The 21661-nt window shown below is 36.2% G+C and overlaps 1 protein-coding gene across 1 annotated transcript in view; it reads left to right on the top strand.

The window, feature by feature from the left end:
• MAP3K1 (mitogen-activated protein kinase kinase kinase 1) overlaps window positions 1-19181 on the top strand; it is a 104934-nt gene extending 85753 nt beyond the window's left edge. Inside the window, exons 14-23 of the mRNA XM_024765376.1 lie at window positions 6474-6595; window positions 8218-8309; window positions 8581-8770; window positions 9081-10362; window positions 10738-10890; window positions 11995-12157; window positions 13300-13431; window positions 14454-14596; window positions 15212-15343; window positions 16633-19181. Coding sequence (XP_024621144.1) covers window positions 6474-6595; window positions 8218-8309; window positions 8581-8770; window positions 9081-10362; window positions 10738-10890; window positions 11995-12157; window positions 13300-13431; window positions 14454-14596; window positions 15212-15343; window positions 16633-16782 — 2559 coding nt within the window. The 3' untranslated portion in view covers window positions 16783-19181. The remainder of the gene's footprint in view (window positions 1-6473; window positions 6596-8217; window positions 8310-8580; window positions 8771-9080; window positions 10363-10737; window positions 10891-11994; window positions 12158-13299; window positions 13432-14453; window positions 14597-15211; window positions 15344-16632) is intronic.
• The last annotated feature ends 2480 nt before the right edge of the window (window positions 19182-21661 follow it).

Raw genomic sequence — 21661 nt, 5'->3', positions numbered from 1 at the left:
CTCTAATAATTAGTGATGTTGAGCAGCTTTTCATGTGCTTCTTGGCCATCTGTATGTCTTCTTTGGAGAAATGTCTGTTTAGGTCTTCTGCCCACTTGTTGATTGGGTTGTTTGTTTTTATAATATTGAGCTGCAAGAGCTGTTTATATATTTTGGAGATTAATCCTTTGTCCATTGATTCATTTGCAAATATTTTCTCATTCTGAGGGTTGTTTTTTCGTCTTGTTTGTAGTTTCTTTTGCTTTGCAAAAGCTTTTAAGTTACAGTATTTTGTATCCTGCAACTTTACCAGATTCATTGATTAGCTCTAGTAGTTTTCTGGTGGCATCTTTAGGATTCTCTATGTATAGTATCATGTCATCTGCAAACAGTGACAGTTTTACTTCTTCTTTTCCAATTTGTATTCCTTTTATTTCTTTTTCTTCTCTGATTGCCACAACTATGACTTCCAAAACTATGTTGAATAATAATGGTGAGTGGACATCGTTGTCTTGTTCCTGATCTTAGAGGAAATGCTTTCAGGTTTTCACCATTGAGAATGATGTTTGCTGTGGGTTTGTCGTATATGCCCTTTATTATATTGAGGTAGGTTCCCTCTATGCCCACTTTCTGGAGAGTTTTTTATTATAAATTGGTGTTGAATTTTGTCAAAAACCTTTTCTGCATCTATTGAGATGATCATATGGTTTTTATTCTTCAGTTTGTTAATAGTGTATCACATGACTGATTTTCATATATTGAAGAATCTTTGCATCCCTGGGATAAATCCGTGTATGATCCTTTTAATGTGTTGTTGGATTCTGTTTGCTAGTATTTTGTTGAGGATTTTTGCATCTATATTCATCAGTGATATTGGTCTATAATTTTCTTTTTTTCTAGTGTCTTTGTCTGGTTTTGGTATCAGGGTGATGGTGGCCTCATAGAATGAGTTTGAGAGTGTTCCTTCTTCTGCAGTTTTTTGGAAGAGTTTGAGAATGATGGGTGTTAGCTCTTCTCTAAATGTTTGGTAGAATTCACCTGTGAAGCCATCTGGTCCTGGACTTTTGTTTGTTGGAAGATTTTTAATCACAGTTTCAATTTTATTACTTGTGATTGGTCTGTTCATATTTTCTATTTCTTCCTGGTTCAGTCTTGGAAGGTTATACCTTTCTAAGAATTCGTCCAATTTTTCCAGGTTGTCCATTTTATTGGCATAGAGTTGCTTGTAGTAGTCTCTTAGGATGCTTTGTATTTCTGCAGTGTCTGTTGTAACTTCTCCTTTTTCATTTCTAATTTTATTGATTTGAGTCCTCTCCCTCTTTTTCTTAATGAGTCTGGCTAATGGTTTATCAATTTTGTTTATCTTCCCAAAGAACCAGCTTTTAGTTTTATTGATCTTTGCTGCTATTTTCTTTGTTTCTATTTCATTTATTTCTTCTCTAATCTTTATGATTTCTTTCCTTCTGGTAACTTTGGGTTTTGTTTGTTCTTCTTTCTCTAGTTCCTTTAGGTGTAAGGTTAGATTGTTTGTTTGAGATTTTTCTTGTTTCTTGAGGTAGGCTGGTATTACTATAAACTTTCCTCTTAGAACAGCTTTCGCTGCATCCCATAGGTTTTGGATCATCATGTTTTCATTGTCATTTGTCTCTAGGTATTTTTTGATTTCCTCTTTGATTTCTTCAGTGATCTCTTGGTTATTTAGTAACGTATTATTTAGCCTCCACGTGTTTGTGTTTTTTACGTTTTTCTTCCCTGTAAGTGATTTCTAATCTCATAGTGTTGTGTTCAGAAAATATGCTTGATATGAGTTCAGTTTTCTTAAATTTACTGAGGCTGATTTGTGATCTATCCTGGAGAATGTTCTGTGTGCACTTGAGAAGAAAGTGTAATCTGCTGTTTTGGGATGGAATGTCCTATAAATATCAATTAAATCTATCTGGTCTGTTGTGTCATTTAAAGCTTGTGTTTCCTTAGTAATTTTCTGTTTGGATGATCTTTCCTTTGTTGTAAGTGAGGTGTTAAAGTCCCCTACTATTACTGTGTTACTGTTGATTTGCTCTTTTATAGCGGTTAGCAGTTGCCTTATGTATTGAGGTACTCCTATGTTGGGAGCATATATATTTATAATTGTTACATCTTCTTCTTGGATTGATCCCTTGATCATTATGTAGTCCTTCCTTGTCTCTTGTAACATTCTTTATTTTAAAGTCTATTTTATCTCATACGAGTATTGCTACTTCAGCTTCTTTTGATTTCCATTTGCATGGAATATCTTTTTCCATCCTCTTACTTTCAATCTGTATGTGTCCCTAGGTCTGAAGTGGGTCTCTTGTAGACAGCATATATATGGGTCTTGTTTTTTGTATCCATTCAGCGAGCCTGTGTCTTTTGGTTGGAGCATTTAATTCATTCACGTTTAAGGTAATTATTGATATGTATGTTCCTATGACCATTTTCTTAATTGTTTTGGGCTTGTTTTTGTAGGTCCTTTTCTTCTCTTGTGTCTCCCACTTAGAGAAGTTCCTTTAGCATTTGTTGTAAAGCTGGTTTGGTGGTGCTGAATTCTCTTAGCTTTTGCTTGTCTGTAAAGCTTTTGATTTCTCCATCGAATATTGCCAGGTAGAGTAATCTTGGTTGTAGGTTCTTCCCTTTCATCACTTTAAATATGTCATACCACTCCCTTCTGGCTTATAGAGTTTCTGCTGAGAAGTCAGCTGTTAATTTTATGGGAGTTCCCTTGTATGTTATTTGTCGTTTTTCCCTTGCTGCTTTCAGTAATTTTTCTTTGTCTTTAATTTTTGCCAATTTGATTACTGTGTGTCTCGGTGTGTTTCTCCTTGGGTTTATCCTGTATGGGACTCTCTGCGCTTCCTGGACTTGGGTGGCTATTTCCTTTCCCATATTAGGGAAGTTTTCGACTATAATCTCTTCAGATATTTTCTCGGGTCCTTTCTCTCTCTCTTCTCCTTCTGGGACCCCTATAATGCGAATGTTGTTATGTTTAATATTGTCCCAGAGGTCTCTTAGGCTGTCTTCATTTCTTTTGATTATTTTTTCTTTATACTGTTCTGAAGCAGTGAATTCCACCATTCTGTCTTCCAGATCACTTATCCATTCTGCCTCATTTATCATGCTACTGATTCCTTCTAGTGTATTTTTCATTTCAGTTATTGTATTGTTCATCTCTGTTTGTTCTTTAATTCTTCTAGGTCTTTGTTAAACATTTCTTGCATCTTCTCGATCTTTGCCTCCATTCTTTTGCTGAGGTTCTGGATCATCTTCACTGTCATTATTCTGAATTCTTTTTCTGGAAGGCTGCCTATCTCCACTTCATTTAGTTGTTTTTCTGGGGTTTTATCTTGTTCCTTCATCTGGTACATAGCCCTCTCTGCCTTTTCATCTTGTCTCTCTTTCTGTGAATGTGGTTTTTGTTCCACAGGCTGCAGGATTGTAGTTCTTCTTAGGACCACTGCTTTAGAATAATTCTTATCTGGTCTGTTTTTATTTTTATTTTGGGGGTAGGAGTTTATTAATTTATTTTTGCTGTGTTGGGTCTTTGTTTCTGTACGAGGGCTTTCTCTAGTTGTGGCAAGCGGGGGCCACTCTTCATCACGGTGCGTGGGCCTCTCCCTATCGCGGCCTCTCTTGTTTTGGAACACAGGCTCAGTAGTTGTGGCTCATGGGCCTAGTTGCTCCGCGGCATGTGGGATCCTCCCAGACCAGGGCTCAAACCCGTGTCCCCTGCATTAGCAGGCAGATTCTCAACCACTGCGCCACCAGGGAAGCCCTCTGGTCTGTTTTTTTTTTTTTTTTAATTCCACTTCATTTTTAAAATTTATTTATTTATTTTATTTATTTGTTTTTGGCTGCATTGGATCTTCGTTGCTACACACACACACTCTCTCTAGTTGCAGTGTGCGGGCTTCTCATTGCAGAGCATGGGCTTTAGGCGTGCAGGCTTCAGTAGTTGCAGCACGCAGGCTCAGTAGTTGTGGTTCGCGGGCTCTATAGCATAGAGTCAGTAATTGTGGCACACAGGATTAGTTGCTCCACGGCATGTGGGATCTTCCCAGACAAGGAATCAAACCTGTGTCCCCTGCATTGGCAGGAGGATTCTTAACCACTATGCCACCAGGGAAGTCCCTGGTCTGTTTTTAAAACTCATTTCATTTCTCTGCTTCCACTCTTAATCTTTTTCTAATCCATCCTATAACAACTATGCCTAGCAAATCTTCTTTTTGAAAGGTAGTATAGTATAGTGTTTATGAACATTAGTTTGGAGTCAAAATTGAGTGACCTCATAATTTATCATCCCAAGTGGGATACTTGGATAATCTGCTAAACTGGGCCTAGCCTAGGCAATCTGGATATATGGTCAAAATCAGAGAGACTTTGATTCGAATTCTGGTTCTCCAGTTTGCTAGCAGTGTAACTTTTTAGGACTCTTAAACTTCATCTTTTTCACCTATAAAATAATGAAAATATGTACCTCTTAGGTTTGAAATGAGATTGTGTAGATACCTCTAACTATAATGTCTAGTACATTGTGAGAACATGGAATATAATAGTCATCATTATTCCTTAAATGCCACTTTATTCCCCAGCTCAGAAACCTACAGAGGTTTCTGTTTCTTCAACAGCATTTCCTAAGGCATATTCTGTGGAAGTTTGGCTGGACTATGAAAAGTTCCTTCCCTTTCTTCCCTGAAGAAAGAGTTCTGTGTTCAGTTAAAATTGGTGAATACTAAATTACATGAGGTTAAATGGGTCTGTTCACTGAAAGGCTTCCAGGAACCTTCATAAGTTAACATACATTGGGAATCTAATCATGGCATAAGATGCATTATTTCCCAAATTTATCTTAACCGTGGTCTTTTTTTTTTATATAGCATCTTGAGGGACCAAAAGACCAGCATACTGTAGAATAAAGACCAGCATAATGTAGAATAAAGACCAGTGTTCTTGGCCCAACTTTTTACCTCTTTCTTCTTACTATTTTCCAACACAAACCTTCAGACAGACATATTTGACTGTTCAGTATAATGCCTTACTATCTGGTTGTTTATTATCACTTCACATGGTTTCCCAGTGTGTTCATGAACTCCTAGAGTGCAGGGACTCTGAATGATACTGTATTCTGATTCCTCTACAGTTATTTAGTGTGCCAGGCACAGTGAGGGCAGACATGGTTCCTGCCCTTAGAGCTCTCCCTTCCCTTTCTCCCCTCCCTCTTGCCCTTCTTTGTTTTCCCTTCCCCTCCCTCCCCATATATAATTTTTTGCTGAACAATTTGAAAGTTATGTGCAGGCATCATGACATTTCACTTCAAATACTTTAGCATGTATCTCTTAAGAACAAATAACATTCTTCTGTATAATCACCATGCAATCAGCAAACTCTAAAAATTTAGCATTAATTACAATATTATTATGGACTATAAAGTCCATATTCAGATATCCCCAAACTGTCCCAACAGTGTCCTTTTCAGCTAAACTACAGACTTTATTCATATTTCACCCATTTTTCCATTAATGTCTTTTTTCTCTTTTAGGATCCAATCCAGAATCTCACATTGCACTTAGTTATCATGCCCCCCTAATTTTCCCATCTGTGACAATTCCTCAGTCCTTACTTGTCTTTATTAGACCTTGACACTTTTGAAGTATTGGCCAGTTATTTTGAAGAATGTTCCTCAATTTGGGTTTATCTGGTATTTTCTCATGATTACATTATGCATTTTTCGCAAGAACACCAGAGGTGATGGGCCCTTCTCAGTGCATTGTTATCAGGGGGTATATCATGTCAGTGTGTCTTATTATTGGTGATGCCATCCTTCATCACTTGCTTAAGGTGCTGTCTACTGGGTACTGTAAAATTACTATTAATAAATGTCTTGGGGGAGATACTTTGAGACTATGCAAATATCCTGTCTCTATTCACAGATTTTAGCATTTGTCAGTGGATCTTGCCTACAGCAATGACTACTGTGGTGTTCTAACGGTGATCTTCTATTTCCCATATTCCTCCTTTATTAGTTAATTGGAATTTGTCTATAACGAAGAGCTGTCTCTTCTCTCCTATTTATGTATTTATTCAGTTTTTTTATTTCTATCACCATAGACTCATGGGTATTTATTTTATTCTATGGGTTATAATTCAGTACTATCATCATTTACTTTGTGCCCAAGTTATTCCATCTTTAGCCATTGGGAGCTCTTTCAAGTTGGCTCCTTTCCTCATTTTCTTTTTAAAATAACTTTTTATTCTGAAATTAATTCAGACTTTTAAAAATTACAGAAATAGTTGAGAGTTCCTTTCTACCTTATCTATCCAATTTTTTATTTGTATCAGTATCAACTCATGGATTCTTATTTTATTTATGGGTTATAATCTGTTCCTATCATTATTTTATTTCTCAAATTGTCTCAGATTAGGCCATTGTCCCTGATGCTTTTTAAATGTAGTTAAACTGACCTTCAGTTTTTTTCCCCCAGAAAACGTTGAGAGCCATGCTAGTATATACTCCTTGCCATAGTTTGGCAGAAAGAATCAAACTGCAGAGACTTCTCCGGCCAGTTGTAGACACCATCCTAGTCAAGTGTGCAGACGTCAATAGGTAAGGCCCTATAAATGAACTGCTTCAAACCGCCTTGTCCTGAAAGCCTAGCACAGAGCCTCAAACCTAGTGAGTATCTGATACATACTTACTAAATGAGGCTTTGAATACTGTTTTATAATGTGAGATTTGAAATTAACATGTAACATTTAAAGCTCTTAAGGACTAGGGAGAACTAATGGCAAGTAAAAACCAGGCTAACAACCTGCGTGGACCTCCAGATTATTGTATGGTGATTGAATCTCTTTTATTTTAAAGTAATATTCTTAAAACTGAAGTCCAGTTGATAAGAACAGCAGGTGATATATGAGATATTATCTCATTTTAGAGAATGAGTTACACAGGATAGGAACCAATAAAATCATTATACATGCTTTGCATTATCAGGACCAAAAAAACAAAAACCCCATTCCATTATTTTCTTTGTGATGGAATTTTACTCTGTGATAGTTTTGTCAAATAACAACAACAACAATTCCATATATCCCTGCAATATCCTTAAAAATCAGCAAGGAACAAGAACAGCCCTAACTGGAGGTAGAGAAATGAGGGTATGGTGATAGGGAAAATGAGCACAAGCTATGCTTTTATTAGACCGCTGGTTCTCTCTCTATATTTTTTCCCTTTCCATAAAGTGGGAGGAAAAGACCACTTTTCATATAATGAGCATAGCCACAGTAAACACTTTTTTGGCAGTTCTCATCTCTTCGTGTCCCAGCAGATCTCAGGTGGTAAGAAGCACTGACTCTCCCTTGGTTTGCCTCTGCCATTACCTCCTTTTGGAGCTCTTCTAGTCCAATTTTGTCTTCCTCCCTAAGTCACATGATATAGTCTGTAGAGGATTTCAGAAATTAAGTACTTAACTTTGACTTGTTTCTCATCTCATAAAGTCTGTCTTTTGTCTCCATTGTTTCTCTACACAAGCCTACAGATTGTAAGTATTAGAGGTTTTCTTGTTGCTTAGAGAGAATACTATAAATACCTGAAAAAAATTAACAAGTAATTTGAAAAATGCATAGAAAAATCATTTCATTTCTTAATATTATAATAGGGTTTTTTCCCCTAAGAATTTCAATGCTTTTATGGCATTTGTTTTGTTGTCCGCTTTCTGAAATTCTAAAGTTAGGTTGTTTACTTGGTCACTTGAATGACTGAACATCATAAGAAATATGGTAAAGAGATTTCATGATATTTAGAAGTCATTCTGGCTATATAAAGAGAATATAAAGGTTTTGGATGGGAAGACTTTGTTTTTAATTCAAGAGAACTTAATGAAAATTCAGAAATCAAAATGTCTAAGTCTTTTCTTTCTTATTTTAACAAGATATGATAATGAAAATAAGCCTTTTATCTGGTTTCATATTTAATACTTGCTGTTTATAAGAGCCAGTAGTGAAGATTCTGTGCTTAACACAGAAGATAAGGTAAAATTTATGGAATCAGACCTAATAATAAATATTATTACTTATAGTGACATCATTAATGCAGTTTTAGTGGTTGAGAAGCAAACACTCCTAAAAACATTTTTTCCCACCTTTTCACAAGGCATTACATTACTACTCTCCTTTTAATATGTATTTTATCCAAGATTAAAGTCTGATGTTGCTTCCTTTCATTTTTAGTCGCACAAGTCAGCTGTCTATATCAACGCTATTGGAATTGTGCAAAGGCCAAGCAGGAGAGTTGGCCGTTGGCAGAGAAATACTTAAAGCTGGTAATAACTTTTTACTTAAAATTAATATAGCATGTTTTATCATTTTCCTTAGACGGTCTAATCTCATAATCTCTAATAGGGCAGTTACAGGATTTTGAAATAATTTTGTAAATTGATTCAGCTAACATTAGAAATAGGAATTAATCTAAAAGGGAGATTCTTGAAATTAATATAATTCAAGTATTTTTGTTAACCTTAAACCATTTGATCATGTTTTGTTTTAGATTTTAATATCACTGTTTTTCATTTATTTTTACTTTACTTTCTGTAGGATCCATTGGTATTGGTGGTGTTGATTATGTCTTAAATTGTATTCTTGGAAACCAAACTGAATCAAACAATTGGCAAGAACTCCTGGGCCGCCTTTGTCTCATAGATAGACTGCTGTTGGAATTTCCTGCTGAATTTTACCCTCATACTGTCAGTACTGATGTTTCACAAGCTGAGCCTGTTGAAGTCAGGTAATTTTTCTTCTGAAAATACATTTCTTTCCTCCTTTTACCTACCCCATCCCACCGCCCCCCGCCACACCCATCCAAGAAGGACACATTTTAGATGAATGAAAGACTCAAATTACAGCACACATGTAGGTTACTGATACCTTAATATTTGATTGGCGAACACCTGAAGTCTAGGCTATTTAATTAAAATTTTTTAGATCCTTTATACTGATTTTTTTAATGTAAAAGCTGTGAATTAGTACCATTTTATTTGTATATATTTTGCAGTAATTTTAATTTGTTTCATAATTGAATGTGTTTTTTCTTTCAGGTATAAGAAGCTGCTGTCCCTCTTAACCTTTGCTTTGCAGTCCATTGATAATTCCCACTCAATGGTTGGTAAACTCTCCAGAAGGATATATTTGAGTTCTGCAAGAATGGTTACTGCAGTACCCCATGTATTTTCAAAACTGTTAGAAATGCTGAATGTTTCCAGTTCTACTCATTTTACCAGGATGCGTCGTCGTTTGATGGCTATTGCAGATGAGGTGGAAATTGCTGAGGCCATCCAGCTGGGCATAGAAGACACTTTGGATGGTCGACATGACAGCTTTTTGAAGGCGTCAGTCCCCAACAGCTGTACAGAAGCCACAGAGAACAGTTCCTTTGAGCGCACAGACCATTTAGAGAAAACTGGAAAAGGATTGTGTGCTACAAAATTGAGTGCCAGTTCAGAGGACATTTCTGACCGACTGGCCAGCATTTCAGTAGGACTTCCTAGTTCAACAACAATGGAGCAGCCAAAGCCAATGGTTCAAACAAAAGGCAGACCCCACAGTCAGTGTTTGAACTCCTCTCCTTTATCTCATCATTCCCAACTAATGTTCCCAGCCGTGTCAAGCCCTTCTTCATCTGCCCCATCTGTACCACCTGGCACCGTAACAGATGTCTCTAAGCACAGACCTCAGGGGTTTGTTCCCTGCAAAATACCTTCTGCATCTCCTCAAACACAGCGCAAGTTTTCTCTACAGTTCCAGAGAAACTGTTCTGAAAACAAAGACTCAGATAAACTTTCCCCTATCTTTACTCAGTCAAGACCCCTGCCCTCCAGTAATATACACAGGCCAAAGCCATCTCGACCTACCCCAAGTAATACAAGTAAACAGGGAGATGCCTCAAAAAATAGCATGACACTTGATTTGAACGGTAGTTCCAAACGTGATGACGGCTTTGGCAGCAGCAGCAATAGCAGTAATGCTGTTATACCTAGTGACGAGACAGTGTTCACCCCAGTAGAGGAGAAATGCAGATTAGATGTCAATACAGAGCTCAACTCCAGTATTGAGGACCTTCTTGAAGCATCTATGCCTTCAAGTGACACAACAGTAACTTTTAAGTCAGAAGTTGCTGTGCTGTCTCCTGAAAAGGATGAAAATGATGATACCTACAAAGATGATATGAATCATAATCAGAAGTGCAAAGAAAAAATGGAAGCTGAAGAAGAAGAAGCTTTAGCGATTGCCATGGCAATGTCAGCATCTCAGGATGCCCTCCCCCTAGTTCCTCAGCTACAGGTTGAAAATGGAGAAGACATCATCATCATTCAACAAGATGTAAGTATAGTCTTTAAGAGGTTAGAGAGTTTCCTCGGGCCGTGCTAAAATAAAACTAATTCAGAAATACAGCTTTTAACATGAGTTAACTGTTAGAAGCAGAGTTTTCACATAGAATTAATTATACAACAATTTTTGTATCATTATTTGAACAGAAATACTCATTGCCTATTTCAGAGGTGCTTCTGGTTGATTCTACAGTGGTGATCACTTATGCGTTTGACATTGGTCACCAACACTGTCCACTCAGAGGTCAAGTTTATAGGTGATTTGGGGAAGCCAGACTGAACAAGAGTAATATTTTGCCAGGCTGATTTCACAAACTCTTACTCTTTTAACTTAACAGTAAAAGGATTGCTCTCATTTAATATGCAGACACCAGAGACTCTACCAGGACATACCAAAGCAAAACAACCTTATAGAGAAGACACTGAATGGCTGAAAGGTCAGCAGATAGGCCTTGGAGCATTTTCTTCTTGTTATCAGGCTCAAGATGTGGGAACTGGAACTTTAATGGCTGTTAAACAGGTAAATATCTAGTGAGCATATAAATGATTACAATTATAAAAGTGAGCAAATAAAGGATATATCCCCATATGTATATATTTTAGTTTTTAAAGTTTTCAGAAACCTAAATTTCTTTTTCTAAAATATTTATTTATTCATTTTTTTGCTGCGTTGGTTCTTAGTTGCGGCACGCAGGATCTTCATTGCGGCACGTGGGCCTCTCTCTAGTTGTGGCTTGCAGGTTTTCTGTCTCTAGTTGGGGCACGCAGCCTCTCTCGTTGAGGCATGTAGGCTCAGTAGTTGTGGCGTGAGGGCTTAGTTCCCCGACCACGGATCAAACCCACGTCCCCTGCATTGGAAGGCAGATTCCTTACGACTGGACCACCAGGGAAGTCCTGAGAAACCTAAATTTTAAAGTAGATGTTGCCACAGCACCAAAGGTATCATGAGTTCTGTTTGAAAGTTGAAGCATGATTATTGTCATGGTTCATCAAGATGAAACATCAGGATGGGCCCTATAAAGGTTGCAGTTTTTGTTTGCACTTTTTTATATTTATTAGAGGTATGGTTTTATACTCCCTTCAGCAAAGTTACTGATGCAGTGTCATCTTGGGATTTCTGTGGTTTACTTTTTATAATGAGCATGCTTATCAAGATATGACAATAGTTGGGAACTCCCTTGTGGTCCAGTGGTTAGGACTTGGCGCTCTCACTGCTGGGGCCCGGGTTCAGTCCCTGGTCGGGGAACTAAGATCCCACAAGCCTCATGGTGAGGCCATAGTAAAGTTTTAGTCATGTTTAAGTCATGTTTAAGTCATGTTGGTTCTTATGATTGGGCTTTTCTCATTTTTTTAGTCTGCCTTCAGACAGTTTGGAAAGATTGGTTATGTCTCAGTCTTCTTTCATCTCCTGATATTTTACTGCTGCTTGTTAGATTCTTATTATTTAAAAGAGTTTGATTTGGTTTTTTTTATAAAGTATCTACATTGCATCCATGAGCATAAATGCCTTCTACTATTGATATATGTTAATTTGGGTTTGTCCATTTTAGATCAGTAATTAGTGAAAATTATAAATAGAAACCCATCAGAATTCAAAACTTTGTAAATATGTTTACTGAAATAGGTGACGTATGTCAGAAATACATCTTCTGAGCAAGAAGAAGTAGTAGAAGCATTAAGGGAGGAGATAAGAATGATGAGCCATCTGAATCATCCAAACATCATTAGGATGTTGGGAGCCACATGTGAGAAGAGCAATTATAATCTCTTCATTGAATGGATGGCAGGTATGTTCATGTTTTAAATTACAAATAGTGATACATAGATTTAACTTTTGCTTGATATTAAATTTAGGAAAAACCGTTTAATGAACACTTATTTTTATTAAATAGTTTAGATTCCTAAAAGTAAATTGCCTCAGCATAGTAGTATGAACTGTAAATAGTTTGTCTTTCATTTAAATATAAATAAAATATTCATTAACTCTAACTTTTAAACTTTTTCAGTGTGTCTTTTAAAATGATTGTGTACCATTGTTTTATAGGAATAATTTTTTTAAACCTGCCATGGTAAGATCCATATTTGTCCAGTTGGCCATCATTAATAGGACAGATTTAGGAAATATTTTAACATAACAATATAAAAATAAAATTAGTTAAGATATAGCTTTAAAAACTAACAGGTAAACTAGCACTGAAGCGTAAGTTGAACCTTGTCATCTACTTGAACAAATAGAGACTGAGTTTTATTTTGTATTATACCGTATATACAGTAAAATAAATGACTTGGGACGTAATGAATACACAAGCACTTGGTTTCTTACTTTTTTGTGTTTGAAGAGTGTATTTCTATTTACAAATCAGTTCTTTAGTACATTCTCTGATGTTGGTTGTTACCTGGGTTGATGGTTGTATATAGGTTGACTATTATAAACAATTTTAGATGAGGCTTATTGAGTTTGTGACTTGTCCTAGGTCAGAGCTGGTAAACAGTAGGATATGAAGCCTAACTCTGGGTCTTCTGGCTCCTCCCATTCTTTTTACCTTCTGTTAAATAACATGTTACCACTGTTTACTTACATCATTAAGAAAGAGATTTTGTATATCTTGGTCAAAAAGACAGAGAGGTGAATTGTACATAAGAGGAATAGTTCCATCCAAAATTGTTAACTTTTAAAGCTTTCTGAAATCTTGACCTTCCAGAAAACCAGTTCATGAGGGTTCCATGAAAATGTCTCCTAATTGATAGGTTTTAAGATTACTGGAATGTGTTAGTCTTTAAACCAGTTTCACTTCTGAAGCAGATGATAAATTTAATATTTCAAATGTGAATGTGAGCTTATGTACTGCAAGCTTATGTAACCAAAGTGTAATAAACAATTTTAATTTTGGCTTAAGTTTATGACAAATTATTATTATTACATGTTTAGGGGGATCTGTGGCTCATTTGCTCAGTAAATATGGAGCCTTCAAGGAATCAGTAGTTATTAACTATACTGAACAATTACTTCGTGGCCTTTCATATCTCCATGAAAACCAGATCATTCACAGAGATGTCAAAGGTAGGAATTCTTTTAATTATTATCTTCTTATTATCAATAATCAGAAAACAAATGTAATTTTAAAACTTAGACCTTTGTTGATAGTTTCTAACTTGAAATCAACTATGGGATTGTTTCTCCTGAGTAACTCAGATCACTAGAATTATCAGAAGTGAAAGGAACTTTTCAGGGTAATATATTCTGCCTTCTTTAGGCTGAGACTTTTTCCACAGTCTTACTGCTAATTGATGACAAACCAAGTACCGAATCCAAGTCTCTGATTCCCCTGTCTTGGTCTCATGATGTACTTACTGCCTCCCCAAAGGTTCCTGTTCCTGGCTTTATTTAAAATAACTGGGATACTGTAAGACTCCTTTTAAGAAAAATCCTCTCTAATCTTTTGCAGTTTGGTTTATTAAAGAGCAACTTCAGGGAATTCCCTGGTAGTCTAGGTTAGGACTCCGTGCTTTCACTGCCGGGGTGCAGGTTCGATCCCTGGTCAGGGAACTAAGATCCTGCAAGCTGCGTGGCCAAAAAAAGAGAGCAACTTTGGTTTTCTGACATGAATGCCTTTAGGATTTGATATAACACATTCAAGTAATTTTATAACATTAATTTTTTATTAAGCTATAATTATGAAATTATAAAGTCTGAATTGGTCTAGGTCAGTATGTTTCAACAGAGCTTGTCTCAAAGTGTAAACTACACTAAAATTGGAACTTTGAGTAAAGATTTAGCTAAGAATCATTATATTAAAGGTTTAACACTTACTATTTAAAAGTTTTACGAAATCTCTGCTTTTGTTCCTTATGCCTTGATGCTTTGTCTGATTTTCCCTCTGAGGCTTTGGATTTTTTTTTACACTGCAGAGACCTATGTGCCTTTACTAATGAAGTGAATTGAGAGGAAGAGTAGATTTCTCTGTCACACAGTCTACTTTCTTTCTTTTGTCATTATCCTATTTTATTAGTAGTATTTTACTGAGTTTTTAATCTGTTCTTTTGTTTTTAACATATAAGGTCATTTGCTGTTTTTGTTGACAGGTGCCAATTTGCTAATTGACAGCACAGGTCAGAGACTGAGAATTGCTGATTTTGGAGCTGCAGCCAGGTTGGCATCAAAAGGAACTGGTGCAGGAGAGTTTCAGGGACAATTATTGGGGACAATTGCATTTATGGCACCTGAGGTGAGAAGCAGCTTTGAGTGTGATGAAAAAAAATATTTTGGAGTTCTGTGTGACAGCATTACACCAAATAAATTTGTAGTGTTATCCACTATGTGATTACTAATTAGAAGTCCACGGCCCTAAAACTAAGGTCTTAATGATATCCTTGATTTCAGACCTTAATCCCTGCCTTTCCATAGCCTTTAAGCAAATCTATTAAAACCTATTTCTAACAAAGAATTATTCGGTAATTTATAGTAGTTGTTTTCTAGTAAACCCAAGGTGCATAATTGCTATTCTGAACTCGGCCTCTTCTGTTATGTTCAGAACTCTTCACGTTCATATGTAGTGATAATTGGTTGTCCTCTTGCTCTGTAGTTTACTACGCGTACTGAGGCGGCTTTGAAATTCTGTGATATGCCTCTCCTTCAGAACCTCACAATTCTCCAAAATATTTTTGTCCCACATAGGAGATTGAGCGTGTTAATGAAATAAATGAGACATCAGGTAGTCTGTGGAATTGTTTTTTGTACATTGTTTTGCTCTGAAGTCAAAAAAACCAGAATCCGTAACTACAGAATGGCTTTCTCTTTTTCTAATGAGTCATATTTCCAAATTAACTCTGCTTTATTTTAGGTCCTAAGAGGTCAGCAGTATGGTAGGAGCTGTGATGTATGGAGTGTTGGCTGTGCTATTATAGAAATGGCTTGTGCTAAACCACCTTGGAATGCAGAAAAACACTCCAATCATCTTGCTTTGATATTTAAGGTACTCATGAGATAAAAATTACTTCTTTCTGCTAAAATTGGCAGAAGGCAAATTTTCATGGGTTCTCTCCTTCCCTGTCAATCTAACGTGAAGGCATATCTTCTTTGAAATAAATGTATGTGTATATATCTCCAGGAATTGATATGATGTGGTGAATGTTGGCAGCATGAACAGTCAGTTCTCATTATTCCCGGTAGTCATGCTCTGTCAAGTCACTGAGAACACTGAATTAGCAAATACTGAATCATTGCTCCTGGGTGAAATATGTACATATATATATATATACACACACACACACACACGCACACCAAACTTTTAAATTAAAATACTTGAAGCTCTTTATGTATTGTACTGTCACAAATTTTTTAATCTGTTATTTCCTGTATTTAAAAAATTCACACCTAAGTCAGAGGCCAAGGCTGTTCTACCTTTCTGACAACTTCCAAATCCATTCTCTCCACTTCCACCAGAGAATAATGTAATGTTTGAGATTTAGCGTTTGAGTTGCACATGTGCTCATTTAAAAGCTTGGGCTTTGTAGTTATACAGACCTGGGCCCAAACCCTGGTTCCATCCTTTAACAGCCGTGTGACTAGGAGAATTACTTATTCTGTCTACTGTCTGTTTTCTTGTTTATAAAATGGGTGTAATAATAGCACCTCCTTGATGAATTATTTATATTACATCATGAGGATAAACAGAATTACCTCTGGGCCCGAGAGTAAAGCACTTAAAACACACAGTCTGTGCAGAGTGGGTAGTATTAGTCCTCCGAGCTGATCCCCAGCGCCTCTCCCCTGCCATAATCTCCTCCAGGTCTCCCCATGCTTATATAACTTCCTCAGTCACCTGAAAATAAAAAATCAGTGCAGTTGTGTTTCTGATATACTAAATTGACTGGCCAGGTTTAGTCTTACTTACTTTGAATAGCTCTCTGTGCTGAAAAAACAGAAAATGTGCAATGAAGGAAAGAGGACAAACCATTTTGGAGAGTGAGTATGAGGAAAGCAGAATTGATTTGAGTGACTATTTCACCTGCCTCATCATTGTGATGCACTTCGCCTTGTTCATTTGAGACAATAAAGAGAACTGTAGCTCCATCTGATCAGCATGTATTTGCTCAAATTCATGAGTTTTTCCATAGACACCTTGTTAGCAAAAAGTCCACCCACTTTTAATTCTTCTATGTATAGGATGCATATATAGAGGTTATGAAATATATGCACGTGTACTTCTGTATCAGAAGCTCCAGTTGTGGAGAACTTTAACCCTAGTGTTTTCTCTTACAGATTGCCAGTGCAACTACTGCTCCATCAATCCCTTCACATTTGTCTCCTGGTTTACGAGATGTGGCTCTTCGCTGTTTAGAACTTCAACCTCAGGACAGACCTCCATCAAGAGAGCTACTGAAGCATCCAGTCTTCCGTACTACATGGTAGCCAATTATACAAATAAACTGTAATGGAGACAGGATGCTCAACAAGAGAAAAAACTTTTGTGGGGAACCACATTGATAATCTGCTGGCCTTCATGCCACTGAACAGCTATGAACAAGATCAGTGGGGAACCCTTACCTAAGTATGTGATTGACAAATCATGATTTGTACCTAAGCTTAGTATGCAAAAGTCCACAATTTGTGCAGAAACTGTAAACTGTGCCTTTCAAAGAACTGGCCCTAGGTAAACAGGAAAGCAATGAAGTTTGCATGATTAATTAACAGAAGCATAATTTTTTGGAGCACTTTTTCAGCAATATTAGCAGCTGAGGGGCTCAGGATCTGTTTTAATGTTTCAGTTATTCTTCCATTTCATATTGTGATCACAAGCAGGGGGTTCTGCAGTTCATTTTTTTGTTTTTTTTTTTTTTGGTCACTGGCTATAAAAATCAGTATCTGCCTCTTTTAGGTCAGAATATGCTATAAGTAGCAGTAAATAAATATATTTTTAAAAGTTGATAACTTCTTTATGACCCACAATTGACCTTTATCTTTTTAAATGCCTGGGCAATTGTGGTTCATTGTGCATTTTACTGTTGGCCCATTCATTTCGTTTTTGGAAATTATGGTTCTATATTTTCATTTCACCTTCATTTATGTTTAATATTCAGGGAAAGGTGATCTTTCAAACCAGAAAAAAAAAAAAAGAACTAGATGTGAACCAGAGTTTATTAAATATCTTGCTATTGCAAGAGTTTTTTAAAATATAGATGCAATTTTGTTTGTTTTTAAAATTGGAATATGATAAAATACTACCTTCATTGAGTCAGTCACTGCTCTTCTTATGCAGGTTAAATATAAATTAAGTGAAAATCAACTGTTCTCTGTGATGCAGCTCACAACCAAGATCAAGATGACCTTGAAATGTATTTGAATTTTTTTAATGTATCGGTTTCTTTTGTAGGAAACTTCACACCATTTAAGTCTTACTCTGTATGTAATTATCCATCATGCATCATCACCACTGATAACAACATTAACTGCTGTTTTCCTTCTACCATGCATTATCTCTTTACAGTAGGCCTGGCTGATAGATAGATAAAGAAAAATTAACTTACTCAACTACAAACGAGTGTTTCTAAACAATAAATTTGCTTTGAACTTGGAAAATGTGTTCAGAAAGATAAGTGAAACAATTTCATTTACACACTAATTCCTTGGATTTTGCACAGTTATCTAATGGTTTTTGTCTAAACTGAATTCAGATGCATGGAATCCTGAAGGAAAATGGCAGCTCTTTTACCCTTTTTTCTGTGAGTCTTTTAAATTAAGTACTGATTAAGTATTTAATACAGCTTTTTGAGATGTTAAGTTTTAACTCTTCAGAAGCCAGTTGAATTGTTGCAGAGTTAAATAAAATTGGTTATTCTCAAAGACTCAGGATAAGCTAAATAAGCTATATAGAGTACATTTTAAATGTACAACACAAATTGGAAGTAAAATAAGTTACAAGATAAGTTTACAGGGATATATTGCATATAATTTTTAAAAGGCAGTTTTTTTATATGAATGTGTTTCTTAGTGAAATTTTACATTCCTTTGGTTGGAAGATTGGCAATATTTGAAGAGTTAAACATAGTACAGAAATGTGAAGTTTGGTAGCTCTAAATGTGTTGTATTTTCTTTCTTTCTTTTTTTTTTTTTTTTTGACTACTTAGAATTTTCACAGTTCTAGTAAGATTGTTTCCAAGTCTCTCATGTGCAAGCTTTAAAGGATGCACTCTTGCCATTTTATGTACTGGAAGATCATTGGTCAGATTAATACTGTGTCTGACAGAGATGTAAACTGTATAAACTGAGGAACCTCAGCTAATCAGTATTACTTTGTAGATCACCATGCCCACCACATTTCAAACTCAGACTGCCTGTAGATGTCAGAAATCCATTGTTTGAGTTTGTTTGCAGTTCCCTCAGCTTGCTGGTAATTGTGGTGTTTTGTTTTTTGTTTTGTTTTCAATGCAAATGTGATGTAATATTCTTATTTTCTTTGGATCAAAGCTGGACTGAAAATTGTAATGTGTAATTATTTTTGTGTTCTTAATGTTATTTGGTACTCGAGTTGTAAATAACGTCTACTGCTGTTTATTCCAGTTTCTACTACCTCAGGTGTCCTATAGATTTTTCTTCTACCAAAGTTCACTTTCACAATGAAATTATATTTGCTGTATGACTATGATTCCTAAGACTTCCAGGGCTTAAGGGCTAACTTCTATTAGCACCTTACTGTGTAAGCAAATGTTACAAACAAAATCTCTGGGTTAAGATAATTTGGCTTAAATGTATCCTTTGTTATTTTAAATATATCAAGATATTTTAATTAAAATTTTTACCCCATTGAACCACTTTTATAGTATTTGTACCTATTTTGGTGTTTTGTCTTTATAGTAAATAAAAGTTTTTGAACAAAGGTTGTTATTTTTATTTATTTTGAAATAATTTCATACTGACAGAAAAGTCCTAAGAACACCACAAAGTGCTCCCATATATACCATTCACCCAAAAGCCCCATTCAGATTTTGCCAGCAGCCCAGTTATATCCTTTATAGCAAAAGGATCCAAACCAAGATCAGCTTTGCTCTTGGCTGTTTCTTGAGTCCCATTCAATCCAGAACCATTCCTTATGCGTTCCTTGACCCTGACGACCTTAATTTACTGTTTTATAGAAGTCCCTCAATTTGCATTTGGTGATTCCTCATGATTCAATTCAGAGTATGCATTTGTGACAGGAATATCTCAGAGATGATGGTGCAGGCAGTGTTCTTTTCAGTGTCTCCTATCCGGAGGTATACAAGGTCAGTTTGTCCCATTGCTGGCGATACAAACTGTGATCATCTGAGAAGGCTTTGCCACTGTAAAGTTACTCTTTCCCTTTATAATTAATATCTACCTTTATATTAAATATTTTGTGGAGGTGACACTTTGAGGCTACATAAATAGCTTGTTATTCATCCAACTTTAGCTCTCTGCTCTTAACTTTCTTGCCTGAATTATTACTCTGATGGTTGCCAGACACTGGTTTTCTGGTTCCTGCACTCCTTCTGTATTCTGTTAATGGGCATTTTTCTATAAGGAAGACTTTTCTCTTCTTTGTTATTCATATATATCAAAATGGGTTTGTGGATTCCTATTCAGTGAGATAAAATCCATTACTGTCATCACATATTTCCTCAAATTGTCACATTTAGCCATTGGGAGCCTCTCAGAGCTAGCTTCTCTATGGACTGACAAGCCACCATTATTCTTTGAACACTTCTATACTTCAGACCCATCTCGTGAGTTTGGTTCATCCCTGGGATCAGCCATTTTTCCAAAGAGCCCTGACTGGTATTTAAAAACTGGGTGCTAGATACACTCATTATTCCTGGGTATCACTGCTCCCAGGCCCTCTTGGTAGACAAAGCTAGAATATATGTTTTTTTGCATACGTATGCAAAATACATATACATATACCTCCCCATACACACACATAAACCATGAGTTCACACCAACCTTTCCATTTCAATATACCACCATCCAGGTTCATTCAAGCTTTCCCTCTTTCCATATTTGTAACTCCTTTTCTGGACAGTAAGAAACCTGGCTCCCATTTGCCTCAATACGTTGACTGACTTGCTCAGGCTCTCCACGCACCCATGTAACCCATCTCCTGATCCCCGTTAGGCTGCCACCTCAGTCGGCTGCCTTCTCTGCATGGGCCCCAACCCCTGCTGGACTGCCCTTGTTCCAGCTTACCTAAAGCCAGACATACACGTATGTATATTTTTTAGGGCAGTTTTAGGTTCACAACAAAATGGAGCAGAAGATTCAGGGATTTCCCCCCGTTAACTCCTGGCCTCACATACTGCACAGCCTACCCCACTATCAACACTGAAGGGCTTTTTGACAAAATAAAGGAAAGCTTTATTTAAAATTGTTCTTTAAAAAAAAAAATTAACGGAAAATTATACCTTTTTAAAAAAAATCTTATGTGGTTTGACATGTTATATACTTGCACATAAATACTACTACTGTTCCCAGACAGCACAGATTAAACTTAATTGATCCTGTTCATACAACTCTTTTTATATCAGACATAAAAAAAGCATAAAAACCATCCTCTTATGTTAAACTGTTGGGACTAGGAATAAAGATTTATTCAACAGCTACTATTTGTCAGGCATACTTTACAACACAGTGATTATACTCCATTTCACAAATGAGGAAATAAGGCAATTTCAATCATTCTGCAATTCAGGCTGTACCAGGGAACTCACTTGGCCTACCGCAGAGTTCTAGTCTTAGATTGTACCTTGTGGTTGTGTGTTACTGTTTTCTACTTTCATCCTTCGTATTTCTGCTCAGTAGTTGTTTCTCACATGATCACCCTGCAAGATAGGTAATGTCACTGAAAACTGTGAGTTCAGAAGCTATCTTGTGTCTCTACATTTGTTTTAAACTTTCTGTATAACGTGATTTAAAATGAACACCTTTTAAATAGGCTCTGGATATTTTCCCTAAAGGGCACACTTCAGTCATTTCAGGAAAATATTAACTTTGAGAAAAGCTTTCTGTTTCAGAGGAATTAATAAATTAATTCTGTTCCTTGATTTTACTTCAATGATATTAACAGTTTTACAAAATGACCAAATCTGCAGGTTAGATGGAATCTAGAAAAATGTTGGGGTATCATGCCCACGTGGAAATGCCAATGAATGCATTTGTGAACTGATACAGTAATTCACTTGTTATAAAACAAAATGCATGAAATACTGCAGTCACTGGAGAACACAGTGACAAACGTATGCAAACTGCCATATTTCCATGTCATGCCAATTTTTAGGTT

This window comes from Neophocaena asiaeorientalis, unplaced genomic scaffold (genome assembly GCF_003031525.2).
Source record: "Neophocaena asiaeorientalis asiaeorientalis breed wild unplaced genomic scaffold, Neophocaena_asiaeorientalis_V1.1 scaffold198, whole genome shotgun sequence".
Taxonomy (NCBI): Eukaryota; Metazoa; Chordata; class Mammalia; order Artiodactyla; family Phocoenidae; genus Neophocaena; species Neophocaena asiaeorientalis.
This window is presented reverse-complemented; position numbering and strand designations above follow the sequence as displayed.